Source organism: Ambystoma mexicanum, chromosome 12 (assembly GCF_040938575.1).
Source record: "Ambystoma mexicanum isolate Mex_15411 chromosome 12, UKY_AmexF1_1, whole genome shotgun sequence".
Classification (NCBI taxonomy): domain Eukaryota; kingdom Metazoa; phylum Chordata; class Amphibia; order Caudata; family Ambystomatidae; genus Ambystoma; species Ambystoma mexicanum.
The window spans coordinates 572865154-572886324 of record NC_090936.1 but is presented as its reverse complement, the minus strand read 5'-3'; the positions used below and the strand labels follow the sequence as shown (position 1 = coordinate 572886324).

Below are 21171 nucleotides of genomic sequence, written 5' to 3'. Positions count from 1 at the left end.
TACACTATCTGTATTTATATGTAAGACCCTGTTTTTTGGTCACAGTCCTTTATTTAATGTCCTGGGTTAAAGATACCCTCTTGAGACCTAATTGTTTTATTGTGCCTGTTTTTCTATCCTTGGATTGGATTCTGGGATTGGAGTCTGCCTGATAATCTGGACACTGTGATTCAAAGATTGTCAATTTACTCACTGGCTCCTTCCTCAACCATTAGCTGTCATCACTTAGCTGTTTTGATACGGATGTTAAAAGTCTCCTGCCACTATTTGAAGTTCAATTTTTTCGACTCAGTCTGGTTTTTGCATTGAAACCAGTTCCCTTGTCGAAATCTCGGTTGTTCTCCCTCTCCGTCAACGGAATAGTTGTGCTTATACAAGTTCAAAGAATTAGCAACAAATTATTTCTTGGGACCCGAAGAGGCAAAGTCTTGAGGACTGGTTTTCAACCACAAAGCTGCCAGTTCATGCCCGGTGCTTGGCTCCAAAGGATCCAAGACAATTCCTTGTTTCGGGCATATTGGCTCAAAACAAATATCTGCACTTGTGGCATCTCTGAACTGTCCCTCATTCTTTGTTTTAGTATTTTTGGGGAAGATTATGGTGTGAGTTGTGCTGTGACCAGTGCTCTTCACCTTTGGAGGTAGTCATGGCACAGTCAGCTCCACCCTTGTAGGAGTCACGAAGGAAAGCTTCTTTGCACTTGACATTGAGTTGCATAGGTTCTGAGTCCACTACCTCCAAAGAGTCATGAGTAATACCGTCAAGTGCATGTTTGTCACCTTCCACTTTTTTTCTCTAGATTTTTAAATCTGGGGGTTTAAATTGAATGCATACAGTGAAACCTTCTACGTCACCTTCATATGGTAGACCCAGATTGGAATTAAGCCCACAATTTTTAACTCAGGAAAAATACAATTCCCGATGTTGAATTCACGAATCCTGGGGCCTTTCAGTCGTCATGATGCCGCCGTTAATGCTGCAATATTATGCTCTGGGAACCATACACTGTCTCCAATAGCTGTTGAGAAGTTTTTCACTTGGCATTTCGACTTCTAAGTCGTGCCCCTTTTTATTCTGGCACCAAACCCAATGGTCGAGAAGTATTCTGAACATAGCAGCGACTAATGGGACCAAACTCAGCATAGCATCCATGTTGTAATGGTTTCTAGGCGCTTATACACAGCTACCAAGATTTGATAAACAAGCTTCAATATTCCAGACTGCATGTGAATCTAAAAGCAATACACAGCTACACGGTACTCCTCCCACATTCACGCACAAAGGATTGCCACAAAGTACCTTTGTGATAAGTTACTATTGCCAGTGGCAAATGTCAAGCAAATGGGATTAAAGATATCAATGTGTAAAATATACTTCAGGTCCACACAAACACTTCCAAACATACAGTTATCTCTGGCGGGGGGTACAGAGTGGGAGCACAAGGGTGATGTGGGGGGAGAAAGGGGCACGTAGGACTTCCAGAAAAGAATTTAAGTAGTTACCTGACTGGTGTTCCTCACTCAGCAGAGAAATGCGTTGTGGGTACAAAACAGAAAGCATGCATCTTAGAACCCCTTTGGGAATAAACAGCAGGGGAAGAGGATCATTTATTGCCCGCCAACCCCACCAGAGCTAGGACTGTCCCTGTAGCACTCCTAAGCATTCCTGTTAAGAGCAGAGATGCCTAATATTACTCCTGATGGACCCCCAAGAGCCCCTACTTCTTTCAGAATGATATCCTAAATGGGTCAAGAGTACATCGAAAGGCAAACATTCCTCCACAACCTTCCATAGTTATTGCGCCTGCAAGCCATACTCATCTGGGTACCCATTCAACAAAGGCTGCAAATGCTTGCATTGTTAGAACTGATAGCAGCAAATAACAATGCTGAAGACCATACAGTGGAAGAGACCGGGTGGGGGGGGGGGGGGGGGGGGGCTTGCAACACAACTACTGTGACCAACTTCAGGTAACCAGAGCCTCATACACGTTACACAGGCAGGTGACAACTGGCCGGAGGCGCCCTTCCATCCTGTGCAGTGTCAACATTTGTAATACAAAAGGACAGGGTCAGCATTCAAAATACAAAAGGATATTTCAGCCGCTATACTAGCTCTACTGCCACTCTCTGCGTTTATATTTAAGATAAAAGGCCCTCCTTCCTTCCTGCTCAGAAAACACTCGATTCTACCAGTCATTGCCAGGCTAAGACCAACCAGCACAAAGTACTTCAAACAAATGCTAATTGTTAGGGATGGTTATGGTTTCTTCCCATACTTACCTACCAGCTCAGGTTTTATTATTTAACACTGGCGATATACGATATATCTTCTGATTTAAGGGTGCTATGTTACACAGCTGTTTCTACAGTTTACAAAAATTACTCTTATATCGTGCTCTATGCACTGACAGTATACATTCCAACTGTTGCTAAATTAGAAACTAATTGCTGTGGGAAGATCTATGTTACAATCCTTCCATTTGAAGCTTCGATTCAATTTTGTGCTCCTTGGTTTTAGGTAATCTACCACATGGAAACTAGTTGCACATGGTGTCCGAGTTTGCTAGATAACTGCCCACTCATTAATTGGTTAGCTACTCCCTCCCTAGTCTATGGTTGCCATGCCGTCCAATTCCATGTTCTGCAGCTAGGCTTGATAACACCCAACAAGTATGTTTCTCGGATGCCCAACTACGTTGACTGACACTATGGTTGTCCTGTTATACTATGTATTCTGGTTATAAGGTTGCATCACCCAACTCCCATTAGTTGCTAGTTTACCTGGTTCTCCACCAGCATTGCGATGTCCATGAACATGTCGTGGAGCTCCTTGATGCTGCTCTCCAGCCGTACAATGTCCTTGTGCCGCGACTCAATCTCACTCAGAGCTTGCTTTGAGATTTGAGAGTCGATGATCTGCAAGAAATAAAGAACTGTGTAAAACCATATCCCAACCCTTTCAGCATTGCATCCTGCCCACTTTCCTAAATGTCAGATTTCCTTCCATGTACTTAACCACCAATCCTGGCAGTAATCATATGTATTTTTTGTTCCGTTGGAATTCTGTCAGTTGTGGATCCCATAAACATGTAAATGCACTTTTCAAATCCCAGTGGTGCTTCCCAAGAGATGTTCCAATCTCCAAAGTCTGTATCCATTATGAGCTGCTTCAATACACTAGATGGGACTTAAAGATCTTGCAAGTCTTTGAAGCCCTCAACTATGGCCTTGTTACTTTGCAAAATCACTTCACAACTTGTACTTATTGAGGTGCCATTTTGTACATCTCATGTTAACTAAAGATGCACAACGTTCAATTTAGCTACCACACCGTCCTAGAACAGGGCATCCTTACCAGAACCCAGTACATCACAGATCACTGGAGAATGTACATTTAACAACTGTGTGGAAATTCTGTTTTTCCGCATTTTCAGCACGCTTCATTGCCTCAGATTTTATTGATTTTCAAGGTTAAAACAACATTACATTCATCTCTCTACGTTCCAGTGAGGGGACACGGAGGGGGTGCGGGGGGAGGGGAGACAGTGAGGGAGGAGGGGGGCTGGAATAGGGAAGTCAAATGCCAGGGAAAGGTAATGGTGGGGAGAGAGCAAAGCAATCAAAAAGAAAAAACAAACTCAGCTTCAGGGACCATGGTCCGACAGACCGTCGAATTCGACATAGGATGACTTCATGGCACAGGGTGTTCTTATTTCCCTTTCGGTGGGCCTCACACAGTCTCAGCGGCTACAGGGTCGCCCTTGGCCTTCAGCTATCCTCCTCCCATCTTCTCCATATTTTCTCCGCTTTTTGCGGGCAACCTCTTGCTTTGTACACCCGGTGCTCCATTACAGCACATATGTCCACATCCGTGACCCACTGTCATAGCTGGGTGTGCACTCCGAGCCCCACAATTGTGCGATGTTCCGCCTAAGGACTGCAAACGCAGTTGACCAAAGCAGTTTCTCATAGCGGGATAAGTCAGATTCACCGGAGACCCCCAAAAGCAATTGTTTCGGGCACCTCTGTATCGTCTTTCCCAGAACGCTAGACAGTTTGTCGCAGCATTTCTGCCAGAGCAGCTGAATATTACTACACTCCCACAGGATATGAAAAAATGTACCTTCCTCTCGCTTGCAGCATAGGCACTTTGCGTCCGAGACCCTGCCCCAGCAGAAGAGGGCCACTCTCGGGTAGTAGGTGCGATGCAGGATCTTCAACTGGATGAGTCAGAGCCTCGAGGAGATGGTTGTTTCATGCGGGTACATCACGGCCTCCATCCAGTCCTCTGGGAGGAGGGGACCCACATTGTGTTCCCACTTTGATTTCAGACTGGATAGTTCCGGTGTCGCGAAGGAAGTCATCACATTGTACATGGTGGAGGTAACCTTCCGCTCTACCCAATCCAGGACTATGTTTTGTTCTAGCGGGGAGCTTTCCAGCAGGTCTTGTGTGATCTGTCGATGGGTCGTCCAAGCATGATTCAGCTGCATGTGGTGAAACCTCTGTGTCCGGCAGGGAGAACCTCTCTTGCATTATCTCGAATGTTGCCAGGTTGTCCTCATGTACCACATCCCCAACGCTAGAAATTCCACGCTGGGTCCACTCGGGCCATCTCGGTAGTTTTCGTATTTCGGGAAGGTTGCAATTGTTCCACAACGGTTGGGCCACTGTTATTTTCCCACCCCACCACAAGTATCGACGCGCTTCCTTCCAAACTCTCATTATGTGTGATGCCATATCAGATTTCGGAGGGCGATCCAAGTCTCTGTAGAGTTGCTTTATTGGCTTATTTGTGGTTTTACAGCGGATGCCCTTGATGTGTGGGAGGCTCCCGTCGCCGTGAAGCATATCGTTTACCACCTCCATCTGGCTGGCCCAGTAATATGATTGCAGCCTGGGCAGCCCAATACCCCCTTCCCAGATGGGCCTCTGAAGGGTAGCAAGAACAATTCTTGGGTGACGACCTTTCCAAAGCAGTTTCCGGAGGATGCATTCGATTCATTGCGTATTTTTGAAGTTAGTCGAAAAAAATGTCTACACCAAAGACCGGTTTGAAACGGTGCTCTGATTGTGGCACTAAAATGTTAATTGTGGCCCCACATCGGATCTGCCTGTGGTTTCTGGGTGTGGACCACAGAGTCGACGACTGCGGTTCCCATCAGTCAATGACAGTGAATACCTTGAGGGAGAGGAAGGGGAAACTCATGACAGGTAGGCCCCTTTCTAAATCCCCTACTATCCCTTCCAAAATAATTAAAAAAAAATATAAAAGGAGCTCGGACAACTCCAGGGAGGTTCCCCTGTGAATAAGTGCTACAAACATTTGAAGTGCTCAAGATCCAGATCTCCTCATTCGTCTTAATCACACAAAAAGAGAGAAACGACACCATCAGTCACAGCCTTTTTCGTCTGGCTCCTCTCCTGAAAAAGGGGTTAAGTTTCCTAGCAAGTCAGCGTCTTCTGCTGACTGGGAGAAATGTCATCTCCAAATTGTGGAAGATTTTCAAAAGGCGGCTCCAAGTGCCCCTTCAAAAGAGCCCAAAAGGCTTCAGAACCCACCGCACCCGTTAAGAACGGCAGGGTATCTTCAGTGACCACTACTCGAACACATAATAGCCCGGGCAGCAAGTTTCTACTTCCGTCGAAGGAGTCTTTGTCTCAACACAAATTGAAATCTAATCCTCAACTCCTGAAAAGGAACGGGTACTTGGCCCATCGCAGCCAGTGCTACCGTCAAAGCCGTTGTCTAAGCCCTCTGTGCTTTGACACCTGAGACGCCATTGACTACTTTGAAGACATTCTGTCGACTTGTCAAAGTCTTTTAAGTCTTTACTGAAGGCTGATTTCTTTGAGACCATTTTGAGGAGGAAGAAGAGAATGTACCTTTTGGCTTCAAGTATGGTACTCCCAATGTGCTTGATTAATTCATCTCGCAGGAGTCCACATTGCAAAATCATGTAGACACTCTAAAAGATGCTAGTGGCTTAGACACCTCACCCGAGACAGATTTTGACACTCCCGACTTCAGGTCATACTGACCCCTCCTATAGCACAGTGATGGGGAAGGTCACTGAATATTTAGGATGGGGAAATCCTGTGGCAATCCTGGACAAGGAATATCTTACAGACACCCTGGATAGTAGACTCCCAAATGTGCTTGTGTTACCCTTCCACACTGCTTTAAGAGCCATAGTGTTGGAAAACTGGAAACCACACCAGAAGTTAACACAAATCTGACCAAAAAAATACAGGGCTGCCCCAATAGGCCCAGATTTCCTATCAAAACACCCCACTTCTGCGAGTTTGGTAGTCCAAGCAGCCACATCAACTTCTAAGGCTGCAATTTATCCTACTACCCCCTCCGGAAAGAGCCATAAATGCAACTTATACCCTGTCCCAGTATACGCACATCTTGTGGGACGTGATAGCTTTGGCCGTAAACCATATCTGTGAGGGGGACAAGAGAGAGGGGTTTCTTAACCTGGTGCAAGATGGCAAGGATGCTATGTGCCAATCTCTCCAGTCTGGTCTAGACTTTGCAGACTCGGCTAACAGAGCTATGGTGATGAGTATTGTCACCAGAAGATTTGCTTGACTAAGGAAATTAGGTTTTGTACGCGCCGTCCAGTCACGGCTCTTTGACAAGCGATTTGATGGCTCCAGGTTTTTGGCTGCAAGGCCGACGAGTGCCTAGAAAAATTACAGGCATCCAAGGTGGCAGCTAAATCGCTGGGAGCAGCTATACGCCAGCCTCAACAATCTTAAGGGTGTTCCCAAGGCTGGAGGAGGCGGGGCGGAGGGGTCAGCCTTTTCGTTTCTACTCAATTGCTAGTGGAAGAGGCCAGTTTGTACAGAGGGGCCAAAGAAGAGCTCCTTGTGGTTTACAATAACATCTGCTTCTTTTCCCTCAGCTTCAGCAGCAACTCCTTTAAATCCTTGGTTCACAAGACTGTGGTGGGTGGGGGGGGCAGACTGACTCAGCATTTGGAGCGTTTGCAGTGCCCAAGCATCGGAGGTTATGCCATGCCAACAGTGGCTCGTGGCAACTGCCTCCCCTTCTTAAGACCACCCCCAGATTGTCCTCCAGGGGGCCAAGCCTTGAAATATCTGGATTTGCTCCTCCTACACGAGATCTTTACCCTATTGGAGAAACGTGTGATAGTCAGTACCTGCAGCGGAGAAGAATCAAAGTTGGTACTCTCCCTATTTTCTAATCCCCTAGAAGGACGGAGGACTGTGACCCATCTTGGACAAGTTCCTCAGGAAGGATAAGTTCAATATGGTAACTCTTTCACAGATCTTTCGGGCCCTTCAAATTCATGATTGGCTCGTGTCATTGGATCTTCAGGATGCTTACTTTCATGTGCCAATTCATCACAAACACAGAAAGTAACTGAGTTTTGCAGATGGCAGTGCACTGGTCATAACTTGATTAGTGTTTGGACCACCATCTTCATAAGGTGGGGGCGGTCGCGTTTGCCTTGCCCACATTTGAACAATGAAGATTTGGGCTACATGTTTGTTAAGTAGTTTGTATACTACTGTGTGGGGTAGATTTGTTTGGGGGGGGGGGGGGGAGAAGAGTATGTAAATAACCCTGACCAATTGATCCATAGTGCATTCCCCAAGGACCTTTTGTCTGGGTATCTGAATGCAAAGTCTGGGCATTTGGCGTTCTGAGCTGTTGTAAACCGATCCATTACTGACCCACAAACCGCATAAATCTGTTTGAGTGTGTTTGTGTTGGTTTCCCACTTGTGATCTTGTAGTAGCACTCTGGAAAGGTTGTTCGCTATGAAGGTTTGAAGTCCTAGGAACATGCTGTGCTTGATTGAAGATGTGCTTCCTGATGCACCAAAGCCATATCTGCAGTGTAAGGAGTGAAGGGGATTTAAGGGAGTTCTATTCTTTGTGTTTATGTAGATCATAGATGTGGTGTTGTCTGTGTTGAGAAGTAGATTGGTTATAAAGCCTTAGTTAAAATGAAGGGCACTTTTTTGTAAACTATCAATTTTCATAGATATTCAACAAAATTCTTTAATAGGTAACATTTTATCCAATAACCTAACATTGATATTAATGTATACAGTGTGCTAATCATTTAAATAACTTAATTCTTTAAAACGATAGCTATCCAACAAAGTAATCTGATAAAAATAGCATTATAATGTTACCAACCCTCCAGACCCATTTACTATAGTTGTAAATTCACTGAGATCCAAAAGATAAAATATATATATATATATATATATATATATATATACACAGTACATGAATACACACTTACAAACATACACCGAAACATATTCATTTGATTGAATTCACCTACTTTTGCTTGCATCTTCCTTCATACAAATTATTTCTATGATAGATCATTAAATGGCGTCCAAAGATCCAAATAGACATCTTCCTGATTTCTCCCAAGATACATACTTCTCAAAATCTGACAATTGCATATCACAAACCCATGTGTTCTAACAGCTTATGTGATGAGTGGCCTATTGTATCAATGTCCACTTTGCAATGAGTTCCTAACAATGAGCTCCCTAACCAAGCTGAGAGGCATCTATTGTCAAGGTTATTTGTGATGGCGGATTTGTGAAAGTTCTTCTCTGGAGGTTTAGTTTAGTCCACCAACACACCGCGCTTACCACTTTTGCAACACCACCACTTGATTGTTCCATCTAGTAGTGTTCTGTGAGCATTTGTTTAAGAACCACCGCTGTAGAGGAAACATTGCTAGTCGTGCGTACCAGACAATGTAGAAGCAAGCAGCAATGATACCTAGAAGCTTCATAGCCTACCTGACCATTAACTGGGCTCCAATCTGGTAGCAGAGAATCTGTGTGTTATTGCTTGTACCCCTTTCTTGAGCGGGTTAGGCTTTTGCAGTTCTGTGTTTAGTACTGCTCCAAGAAACGGTTTTGTTTGAGAAGGCTTTTAGAAACTGAGTTGGTGCAGGTGGTTTACTGTCCTCTGGGTGTTTCTCCCATTATGAGGCAGTTCCAGTAAGAGCAGACTTGAATGTTTTGGAGGAGCAGGTAAACTACCACTCCTGCATGCACCTTGGTGTAAACACAAGGTGCCGATGCAATCCCAAAAGGCAGTAACTTGAACTGGTAATGTGTACCTAGTTAAATCACAAAAGCTTTTGGGGACCTGTGAACATTGAGATTAACAAGTTAGTTTCTTACCTGGTAACGTTCTTTCGATGGGATGTTCCGACAACGTATTCCACATCTATGACAGGTAATCACCACGGCTGTGCTGCTTCGGAAAATGTTCGGCATCTGCGTCCTGCGTCAATGACGTTGATACACTGTCCTCGAGGGCCTCAGTCGAGCAGATGTCACCGGATGTTATAAGTAGGACACACGACACCCGTAGCCTCAGTTGTAGTTTTTTCCTCAGAAAGTGTGGCACCAATCTTCTGCCAGTATGACTACAGAAAGCCTTACAGAAATTCTGTAGCGGGGCAGGCTCGGAGGGTTCGATGGGGAATACGTTGTCGGAACATCCCATCAAAAGAACGTTACCAGGTAAGAAAGTAACTTGTTCTTCGAGGGGATTGGTTCTTCCGACATACTCCACATCTATGACAGACTCCCAAAGCAGTACCAATGTATGAAGGTGGGAAAAGAATTTAGAATGCCCAATTAAATTGCAGAATAGAGGACCGCCTTGCCAAAGGCCAAATCTTGCCCTGGATAGAATCCAGGGAGTAGTGCCTCACAAACGTATGGACAGAGGCCCATGTGGCTGCTTCACAAATGTTACGAATGGGAAACACCCCTCTGCAGAGCAGTAGAGGCAGCCACACCCCTGCTAGAATGGGCCCGTAGGCCTATCGGAGGGTCCTTACCCCGCCAGGCGGTAACATTCAGAAATGGTCAAGATAATCCATCTAGACAAAGTCTGCTTAGTAAACGCTTGTCCCAAACGCCTTCCAGTGTATCCTACAAAGAGTTGATCATCCACGCTGACCCGGGACCTGCGTGAGATGTAGAAACTTAAAGCTCTCCTAGGATCCAACCTATGGAGCCTCTCCTCTTCCTTACCAGGATGCGGAGGAGGATAGAACGCTGGAAGAATGACCTTCTGGTTTAAATTAAATTTCAACACCACTTTTGGAAGAAAAGAGGGACGAACCTCAAGGACAACCCTGTCCTTATGGAACACCGTGAAAGGTGGCTTAGCGGATCGTGCCTGCAACTCACTCTGCGGGCGGAAGTAACCGCAACTAAAAAATACAGTTTTAAAGGTCAACAGTCTCAAAGGACAAGAATGTAAAGGCTCAAACGGAGCTCCCATTAGGAATTTTAGAACCAGGTTCAAATCCCAACCGGGCACCTGGAAAGGTGACGGTGGGAACACATTAGTGAGCCCTTTCAGAAACTGAGACATCAAAGGAATTTTAAAATAAGAACACTCCTCAGACGAGCGCTTTAATATGGACAGCGCCGCCAAGTAACCTTTAATGGTGCCCACTTGCAGGCCCTTGTGGGCTAACGAAAGCAAAAAAGACAGAACCACAGGAATGGCACAAGAAAAAGGATCCACATTCCTAACCCTGCACCAGTCGCAGAACTTTCTCCAAAGGCAACGGTACAGGGACTTTGTTGCAGGCCTTCTGGCCAAAAGCAACACCTCCATCATGTCTTCAGGGAGGTCCCAATCCTTATACCTCAACCTTTCAGAAGCCAAGCATGAAGGTTGAGAGACTTTACCTCTGGATGGAGAACCTGACCCCCCTACCGTGAGAGCAGATCATCTTGGTAGGGAAGACGGCGTGGAGGGCAGATACAGGTCAAGAAGGTCCGGGTACCACGTTCTCCTGGCCCATGCCGGAGCGAGGAGGATCATCCGGGAACCGAACCTTCATAACCTCCGCAGCACTTGCGGAATGACGGGGACTGGAGGAAACTCATACAGTAGTGGGAAGGACCACTCCACTACGAACGCGTCCCCTAAGGCTCCTCTTGGAGGAAATTCCCACGAGCAGAATCTTTCACACTTCCGGTTGACACTGGTAGCGAAGGGATCCACTTGTGGGGTCCCCCAAAGGGCAAAGATCTCCATGAGAATCTCCTGAGCCAGCTCCCACTCGTGAGAGACCGTGCTCTGCCTGCTCAGAGCGTCCGCCGCCTCGTTTTCCTCTCCGGCCAGATGAACTGCCGAGATCGACATTTCCCACTGGATGGCCCAGAACCAGAGCTGCATTGCCTCTCTGCACAAAGGCAGAGACCCTGCCCCCACCCCCTTTTGTTGAGAAAGTGCATGGCCACTGTATTGTCAGTCAGAATCAGGACATTCTTCCCCTGCACAGACAGAAAAGCCTTCAGTGCTAGCCTGACGGCCCTCAGCTCCAACAGATTGACATGGAGTCTGGACTCCAATGGAGACCAACACCATTGTCAACTCGTTGGCATGAGCTCCCCATCCCGTGAGGGATGCGTCCGTCACGATCGTCACCTCCGGCCAGGATAGCCAAAATGGAGCCCCTTTAATCAGATTGCCTTCGACGGCCCACCACAGAAGATCCTGGGCGACCGAGGGCGGCACCTGAAATGGATGCGACATCCTGCCGGAGGACTGTGACCACTGCATCTTGAGAGCCCACTGCACAGATCTCATCCACAGCCTGGCCTCTGGCACCAGGAGAATGCAGGATGCCGTGAGGCAGAGCAACCTCAAGAACTCAAACGCCGGGAGACTCTAGGCTTGTTGAAACTTGTTAACCATCTGTAGAATGTGAAGCCCTCACCTGGGGAGGAAAACACAGTCCCAGGGATGTGTCGAGCACTGCTCCGATGTACTGGAGCTGCTGGTTAGGTGTCAAGTGGGACTTCTTTAAGTGAGGGAGAAGCCAGCCTGTGAAGGGAGTGGCAGGTGACTGACAAATGATCCAGGACTTGCTCGGGAGAGCGCGCCCCGATCAACCAATCGTCCAGGTAGGGGTAGACTTGAATCCCCCCTTCCCTGAGATACACTGCCACCACCACCATGAGCTTGGTGAGGTCCCTAGGGCGGAGGTCAATCCGAACAGCAGGACCCGAAACTGAAAGTGCGAGTCGCCAACCGCGAACCTCAGGTAATTCTTGTGCTTGGGATGAATCGGCACATGAAAGTAAGCGTCCTTGAGGTCGAGACACACCAACCAGTCCTGAAGTTGAAGGGCCTGGAGGACTAGAGAAAGAGTAACCATCTCAAACTTGTCCTTCCTGAGGAGCTTGTTCAAACCACGCAAGTCCATGATGGGTCTCAATCCCCAGTCTTTTTTTGGGATCAAAAAATATGGGGAATACCATCCCTTGTTCCTCTCCGCTACAGGCACCAGTTCTATGGCGCCTTTCTCCAGCAGGGATTTGATTTCCTGTGCAAGGAGCGGATCCAGACTCTTCAAAGAGATCTCCTGGTGGATTGTCGTGAGGCCTCTGCCAGAAAGGAAGACCGTAGCCGTGGGCTATGATCTCCAGAACACACACACCTGAAGTAATGGCACGCAATTCTACAAGATGCTGCGCCAGCCTTCCCCCAACCGGCGAACCACAGGACATGGCCTCATGACTGAGCTTAAGCGGCTGCGGCAGTGCCTGAGGGCAAAGAGGCAACTGCTTGAGCGGCCTTGGCACCTCAAGTACCCCGTTTTCCACCTCTGGTACTCCTACGTTGGCCCCTTTGACTTGCAGCTCCCCCTCGATCTACCAAAGGTAGAATAGTATCGAAAGGAACCTCCCCTCCATTGCTGTCCCCTAGGACAAAAAGGCGGAGGTTGGCGGACTGCAACGCTCAACGACTTCGCTGCAGCCTTTGAGGTCTGCAACCTCTCAAGGCTCTCGTCAGCCTTGCTGCCAAAAAGATGTTCACCATCAAAGGGCATGTTGAGAAGCCGGGCTTGTACATCAGGAGCAAACCCCGACTTCCGCAACCACGCAAATCTGCACATCACGGTGCTCACCGCCATGGACCGGCTGAGGCAGTCTGCCTCGTCCAGACCCGATTGAATGGATTCACACATGGCATCCTTGCCATCCTGTACAAGGGCAAGAAAGCCATCCCGTTCCTCCCCTTCGGGAATATGTTCAGCCTCCAACGAAACACAATTCCACAGAGTGTGAGTGAAACGTGCTAAGGCACACACAGAGTTGGCTGCTTTCAAAGGCATACCCCCTGAAGAAAAGACTTTCTTTGCCCAACAGTCAAAACGTTTGTCGTCCCCACCAGGAGGGATGGTAGGGTACGACGCCTGTTTTGCTGGGGCCGTAGCCATCTGCACCACCAAACTCTCTGGAGTAGTGTGCATGGACAAGTAGCCGGGGTCGCCACTGGCTGGGCGGTACATTTTCGGCAATGACTTACCCACTGCTGGGAGATTCTCCGGAGCAGTCCAAGCCGCCGCCACCCTTCTTTGAAAGGCCATATGGATTGGCAGTACCGGGTCAGTTGGTGGACCTTGGTCCAAGATATCTGTCAGGTCGTCCTGCAGAAAATCCACTGGTGGCGCAGACCACCCCAAGTACTCAGTCACCCTCGACATGAGCCGCCGGTATGAAGACCCAGCGTGAGTGCCAGGCTCAGGCCTACCGAACTCAACCTCCAGAGAGGTGTCGAGACCACTGGCGTCGTGCAAAGACTGACGCAGGTCTTCCATCTGGCTATGACCAGACAATAGGTCGTCAGGAACCTCATCCGGAACCAAACCTTCCTCAGACCCTTCCTCCACCTCAGAAATATAATCCAGAGGCTGGAACAAATCCCTGGAAGAGGGCACAGAAAAAGGCTCAAATACAGGCCTCACTGACTTCTTAAGGGCCTTCCTTGGAGTTTCCACTGATGCACGGGGTACCTCTGGTAAAGCCTCCACAAAAGGCGTCGAGGGCATTGACAGAATCCGTGTCGAGCATGGTGTCGATGGCTTCGACACAGGCCTCGAGGGCGGTGCCCCAAGCTTGTCCTTCGACGGCCTCAGCGCCAATGACTTCCTTGGAGGCGGAGCCTCGAGAGAGTCCCTCGACGGACATGGCGCCGATAGCGTCGTCTTCTTAGAAGACCTCACAGGTTCCGCCGGTCTCGAGAGCGTTGAGGACCGGGACCTGGAGCGGGCATGGCTAGAGCGATCCACCTTGTCCGATCGTGACCTCGACGGCTCCCGATGATCGCGCCGACCGCCCGAGCCTGAAGGCGTACGAGCAGTGGCCCTAGCACGTTCCCTGCCGGCTTCCTTCGAAGGCGCGGACGGAACGAAGCCCTGCGATAGGAAAATCGCCATCATCTCTGTAAGAAATGCATCCCATTCCGCAGGAGAGGAATGCATGTTGGGACAAGCAACCCGTCGTCTGGCGGAGTCCTCGGACGAGGAAGGTGACCGGTGACGGCGCTTCCGCGAGTGCCTCAAAGAGGCAGAGGAATGGCGGGAACCACTCTGGGACCGAGACCCCCTGGATTTACGCCGATGTCTCGGGGAGTCACCCTTCGAATCGTTGGTCAAAAGCCCAGCGGATTTCGACTTTCGGGGTTTGGAAACCCTACCTACAGAAAGCTTCTTCTGCTCCCGCAAGGCCTTCGACGTTAATGACTGGCAATCGTCACAGTCATCGGTGGCGTGGACCTCGCCGAGGCACCAGAGGCAGACGTCATGCAGGTCCGTAAGTGACATCTTGGAACCGCAGTCCCGACACTTCTTGAATCCCGACCGTGGGGTAGAAGACGAAGACATGATATCTTCACACAACACCAAGTTCAAAGGACCGATAGAATCAGAAGAACCGAGGCACGCCGAGATCTCCGAAGCGAACATGTTCGCAGAAAAAACTGGGCGTCCTACTTATAACATCCGGTGACGTCGGCTCGATGGAGGCCCTCGAGGACAGCGTAGCGACGTCATCGACGCAGGAGCCAAAAAATTTCCGAAGCAGCACAGCTTTAGTGATTACCTGTCATATATGTGGAATATGTCGGAGGAACCAATCCCCTCTACATGAAAGTATGCATCTCTCATGTCCAGTGTTCTCATACATATGCCTCGCTTGAGAGTACCTCCTGAAGAGTGGTCAATCCTGGAACACTTCACCTTGACATGCGTTTGGTGGTCGAAAGTTGTTAGGCAAGAATGAGTGCAGTCCAACTGGTGTGGGACTACAGAAGACTTCTCTTGGTATTCGGTAACCCACCTTTTAATAGAGGCTGGTACTACACAAGTTGGTAGTGTGACTGAGCAGCCAGGCCCATCTTAAGAGGGGTAATGTGAGCTGCAGAGCTGTGCGATGAAATCAGTAAATACAAGTATCAAGTAAACACTTACACACAAAGTTATAATAAACAATGTATTTATTTATACACAAGGATCGTTAAAGCATTCCTTAAAAAGCAGTAATTAGCTCCAACATTAATTCCAAGGTAGGATTCAATTCAAAAAGTGAACAAAGCAGGTGAGTGATTCATTCATATATTAAACATGTTCCAGCACCCAGAGGTGATGTCATTTGAGGTCAGTATAGCATTTATATAGTATTACCATTGCAATATTGGGTTGTTGAAGGAAGGAAAGGTTGGGGTTAGATCAGAACAGACTGATAGGTTGTAAGAACAGTTTGATTCTCCCAAAGGGATGTAGGCAGTCAATTATCCCAGTATTAAAGTGTTCAACATTTAAGACAAGCACTGCCAAAGCTAATAGGTTCACAAGGAGGCCTTTAGGGAGCCAGGACAGCCAAAGTGCTGATGCGCTTCTTAGAAAATTGTTCTTAAATAGTCAGTGTTCAAAAGAGAAATCGCAGCAACTCAAGAGTCGACGACTTCAGAAAGCACAAGCTGTAAAGCCAATGCAAGTACGTTGAGGTGAATTTAGTGTTGGGTTAAATCGTACTCCTAAAGATACGAAGCATCCCAAATGGCAAAAGGATAAAATATCCAAGCCCCAAAGTACCTTGAAAATGAAGATAGTGTTCCAGCTGGTTGCCTTCACGATGCAAATGCAGTAGACCCTTGTTCCTGGTCCTTGGTTTACAAAAGGGAGGATGTCTGGCAGGCTCCTGCAGCAGCTCTCTCAGGAGAGAGGGAGAGAGAGAGACTTGGCAGCAATGGATTTCCCTCGATTCAGCGGGTCTTTGTGGTTTTTGCGCAGTTTTTTCAGCGCCAAAGAAGAATGAAAAGCTCTGGTTAGGATTTCCTTGATCCCTCGGTCCTGGACTCTGGTGAGAGGACTCTGGATGTGGATTTCTTCCTTTTGTAGGCTCCTCTGGATGCCCACACAGATCTGGCCAGAAGACAATGCATTCACAAGTGATCGACGTACCCCAGGTATTGGGCTTCTGCAGCCTAGGAAAGTCACAGCAAGTCATGGACTGCGCCAAAATAGAGCGTCTCTAGGCTAGTTGGTCCCACCAGCCTAAGGGAGGAAGTCGCCCTTTACAGGTCTTCCCTGCCAATTTAGAAAACGGGGTCGGCACAGCTATAGGTCTTCACCGGGCACTTTACGGTCTGGGAGGGTTCTGCTAGCATCTTCTAACATCTTCTTCAGATGATGTCCTCCAGTGCTCGACTCTGCTCATAGTCCCAAAAACCTCACTTTTTATGCAAGTTCACATTCATTCATAGCCCTAGGCTGTTAATCACACAGCAGGGTGGTTGTCCTAAAGGACAGCCAGCTGGCCAATTGGAACTGGTTTTACTCAGGCACACCTATGGACAAATGACAGATGTTTTGGGACCCTCCCTCACTTCCTGCCTTTGCAGACACACTGAAGCCTGGGCAGGCTTCAGGGCTGAAACCCGCCAAATCCAAACTACACAAAGGACTCAAACCTGATGCAAACAACAGAGTAAAAGCCCAGAAGAAACAAACTACCAAGAAATGTCTAAAAAAGAAGACAGGGGCCATTTTGAGAAAACGGTCACCCTTGGGTGCAGCACTGCAGACAAGATATCAGCCTGCAGATACAGGTCACTAGATAGTAAAACAGAAATCAGTGCCACCAGCCATTCAAGTGAGTTAGTGTAACATAATGTTACATAAGGAATGGGTTAAAGGAATTACTATGTAACCCCCCTCCCCAGCACTCCACATTGGGTGGTGTGTGCTGGACCCATAAGGTAAAGGTAATTAAGATGGGGATCATCTTACTACTCCTGGGAACAGTAGTTCACCCAAGAAAATGTAGTTAAACACCAAGAGACTTCTCAGTGACAGAGGTGCGAAAAAGGACCCACTCAGGAGTAAAAATGAAAAAGCCCCGAATCCAGCAATAGAGCTGGGGTCTCGAAGGTTAAAGGGAATTGGCACAGAAATGAAAATTCTCCCTAACAAAAGGCCTATTACTGGCCTCTTTTCTTTTGATTCCAAGATATGGAGACTAAAATGACAATTTCTGCCTGGTATCATGGAACTGGCTCAATGGCATCCTTTAGGAGTAGCGCCTTAACTTCCTTTTCTAGGAGGTTTGAGTGTTTGCGCAGCATCTTTCTGTCCCGCAGTTATAAATTGCACGGCTCGTCTAATAGTTCCATGTAGTAACCTTGGGCTACTGTGTCCAACACCCACTGGTCAGATTGATCCCCCCCCCCTCCCCTGCTTGGGGGAATTAGATTATTCATCCATCTACTCCGATAACATAGGATGGGACCATGTTTCTTGAATCAGGAAACTTGGTTTCTTCTGTGTTGCAGGCACATTGCTGTGGCTGTGTACCGCCATAACAACCAGCACTAGATGATTGTATGGGATGGACAATTGTCTGGGTAGAAATCGTCTCTTGAAAGGATTGTCAATTAGCAGAGGAATCTCTAAATTGGACTTTTCTCTGACATTTGTCCTAGAGTTTTGAGGGTAGGAATGGCCTTTTGTAAAGTCTCTAAAGCATAGGCAACTGCTTTCCCTAACGGCTGGTCTAGTCGAGTTGCCTGGGGCTCTACCTTGAATCATGTCCCTATTAGCCAGCCGTGGTGTTTAATCACCATGGCACATGCCGCCCGTTGCCCTGATGTTTGTATAGCATCCAATACATTCTTTATAATTACATTAGCAGTTTGTTTCCACCTCCTGTACTATTCTTTTTTAAGTAGCTTACACATCTGGAGGAATCAGTTTTCCCTATGCTTACATATCATCCCACTAGACATCCCCATGGATGGCCATGAGTGTCATAGCATTGGCGATCCGAACACTCTAGACCGCAGATGTTGTGATATGTCAAATATGTTTACTTTATCTGGGGGGGGAGAGTATTCCATTACAGATAAGGGTGCATTAGCTCTTTTCCTGGCAGTATTTACAGCTCGAGAACTTGGAGCCAGATTACCCCTAATGCACATTGGATCTGTTGGGGAGGTTGTGTACTTTTTTCCACCACAGGTTTAACTTGTTTGGTAGCGACTAGTTCAATAAAGGAGGGAGTACTATGCTTAAAAAGGGAATCCGGTTTCTTTTCATCTAAGAGGTTCTCAAGGAAGTCAACATTCTCCTCCAGCTGCTGTGCCTGAGTACCCAGATGTTCTGCCACCCACTTTAATAGGACTGTGTACTGATAATTGTCCTCTGTTGGGGAGGATGCAACTGGAGAGTCTTCCTCCTAAGGGGCGACCAGGATGCAGTTGTCTGGGTCTACATGGCTGGGGTTCCCCTGTGATGTGAATCAGTATCCCCATGATCTCCTTGATCAAGGTAAGAGTCATCCAGCCATTTTTATTTAAAGGCTCTTCCTGGTAACTCTCCAAGTCTTTCTTCTGACCTGAACTTTCATGTTGCTCCATAAAAGTAATAATTCTAGACAGTTTCTTTAAAATCCGCCATGCTCCATTCTTCTACTGCCTAGAAGGGTACCCAGCGGCAAGATCATGAAAAATTCATTACCTCCGTCATCCCCGTTCTCTCAATCTTTGTCCAAGTCCAAAATGTCGACTAGGCTTTTTTGCTGCAAAAGGTGTGCGCCTCTGTGTGCGCGCCTGTCTTATAAGTGGACGTGGACTTTTTGTAACCCTGTTCTGTCCCAATGTTTATGGGCTATTTGTGTGGGTGGTTTGCATTTCCCAGCATCACTGCTTTCTGCTTCAGCTTTGATGTACACCGTGCCCTTGCATTTGTGGGTCAATCCCAGACCCCTCCATGCCTTTGTCTCGACTACTGTTGTGCTTGTCTTTATTCTTGGGCTGGTCTATAAGCAGCCTCTCGATTGCCCAGGGGCTTCTCTATAAAACATCCTGATGAGCCGTATGAACTGGGGATCTGCTGCAAGGCCTTGCCATTGGGTCCCCTCATCTGACTTTCATAGGTCAGGCTTCACCCCGGCGTCCAAATCCCCCACACTAGTTCCTGCGTATGAAAGCTGGACTTGCCCTGTGTTGATTCAGCCTGCATGGTGTATGCTGCTTAGTGCCTTTGACTGCGCTACCCAAGTGTTTTTGGAACACCCAGCAGCGATCATTGGCATGATCTCTGGGCAAACACCTATTGCACACCTTTTCTTGCCACATGAAATTGTTAGTGCACCCTGGCCAGTACTTAAATGGGGTGTTCTACATTTGGGCCTCAGGCTTTCACTTCACACAACCTTTGTATAGGGTGCGGAGAGGAAACCAGGCATTCCCTAGGCCTCGACCAATGTTAAAAGGTATAACCCGCTGTGCTCTCTACTGAGAGTGGATGGGTGAAAGAGGCGGGAGAGAGGATGGGTGAAAGCTGTCGTCTGTGTGTTTGGATTACAGATAGAATTGATATTATTACACAAGTCATTTATAGCACACCTGTACACAAATGTTTCTAGGCGGAACAAGGAAAGGAAGACAGAGGGAGGACAATACAAACGATTTTACTAGGCCTTGTGACATTCAGATCGTGCAAGTGCGACAGCACCAAAGTGCAGGTGGTAGGGGAAGTGCGATCAGTGCAGCAATGCTCTGAGCAAGTGCAACCAGGGCAGTGTGGCTCTTGGTATGTACAGTGAGGCAGGGGACGGTAGAAGTTACAATTACAGCCCCTAAGTGCGTGGTGGCCCAGATGCAGTGCAGGCGAGACTGATCATGGAAGAGCCTGGTACCTGCTGTGCTGAGAGGGTAGCCAGGCAACCAGTCGGTGCGCCAAACATGTAGGTCAGCAGGGGAGGGAGAGAGAAAAGCAGAGGAGAATAGGAAGGTCTTGAGCTGCTTCCAGAACTACAGGTGGTCCAGCTTAAGTTTGAGAGGGACAAGGTGGGGGGGAACCTGCAGGAGAGAGTCCTACCCCCACTCTCTGCCTAGCGAAGCGTCTGACCCTCAGAGTTGGAAGGGCTCGAGAAGGAAGTCATCTTTGAGTTGGATGCAGTGTGGGCCGAAGCCCAAGAAAGCCTTGTGGACGATGCAGAGGGTCTTGAACTTGATCCTTGCCGCCACGGGGAGCCAGTTTAAATATATTTTAGTGCTGGAGAGATAGAGTCCCTGGGTTTGAGGCCAAGGACAAGCCTTGCAGTTCTGTTCTGGATTAGTTGCAGATGGCGCAGAGTAGAGGAAGGCAGATTGAGAAAGAGGCTGTTGCAGTAGTCCAGCCTAGAGAGAACCAGAGCTTTGGAGACAGTGAGCTTCTGGGGGAAGTGAGAAAAGGAAGAATACCTCTGAGGAGGTGCAGCTGGTAGTGAGACTTCTTGATGAGGTCTGAGACGTGAGGGGCAAAGGAGAGAGTGGAGTTGAAGAGGACAACAAGGTTTATTGTCTCAAAGGAAGGCGAAGGGAGAGAGCCTAAGGAGCCCCGCCAGAGGGAAAGCAGGAGCAGGGGTCCCAATGAGAAGGAGCTCCATTTTACTGGCATTAAGGCAGAGATCATTGGAGGTGCACCAATCCTGAATCGCGGATAGGCAGTCAGGAAAGGGCAAGACAGAATAGGCAGTCGAGGAGAGCCTGAAAGAGAGCTAGGTGTCATCTGCGTAACACAAAGTTAAAGGAGAAAATAGAGATCAGATGTGCTAAATGGGCCAAGTAGGCATTAAAGAGCTATGGAGAGAGGCTAGATCCCTGGAGAACAACACATGTGGAGATGGTGGTGGAGAGAAAGGACCCAATTTGGACCCGAGAGGGCCCATCCAAGAGGAAGGAGGTCAGCCGCTCCAAGGCATGATCCCCGATTCCCAGTTTCTCACTGAGTCAATTAATCAGGATGGCATGGTTGACAGTGTCAAAGGCAGAGGAAAGGTCAAGGAGGATG

The 21171-nt window shown here is 47.9% G+C and overlaps 1 protein-coding gene across 5 annotated transcripts in view; it reads right to left on the bottom strand.

Annotated features, from left to right (window-relative positions):
* The window catches only part of STX3 (syntaxin 3), a 404614-nt gene that overhangs the window by 64080 nt on the left and 319363 nt on the right, over positions 1 to 21171 (bottom strand). For all 5 annotated transcript variants that reach the window (XM_069628893.1, XM_069628892.1, XM_069628896.1 and 2 more), the window contains exon 8: positions 2784 to 2918. In XM_069628893.1, the coding sequence (XP_069484994.1) occupies positions 2784 to 2918 (135 nt within the window). The remainder of the gene's footprint in view (positions 1 to 2783; positions 2919 to 21171) is intronic.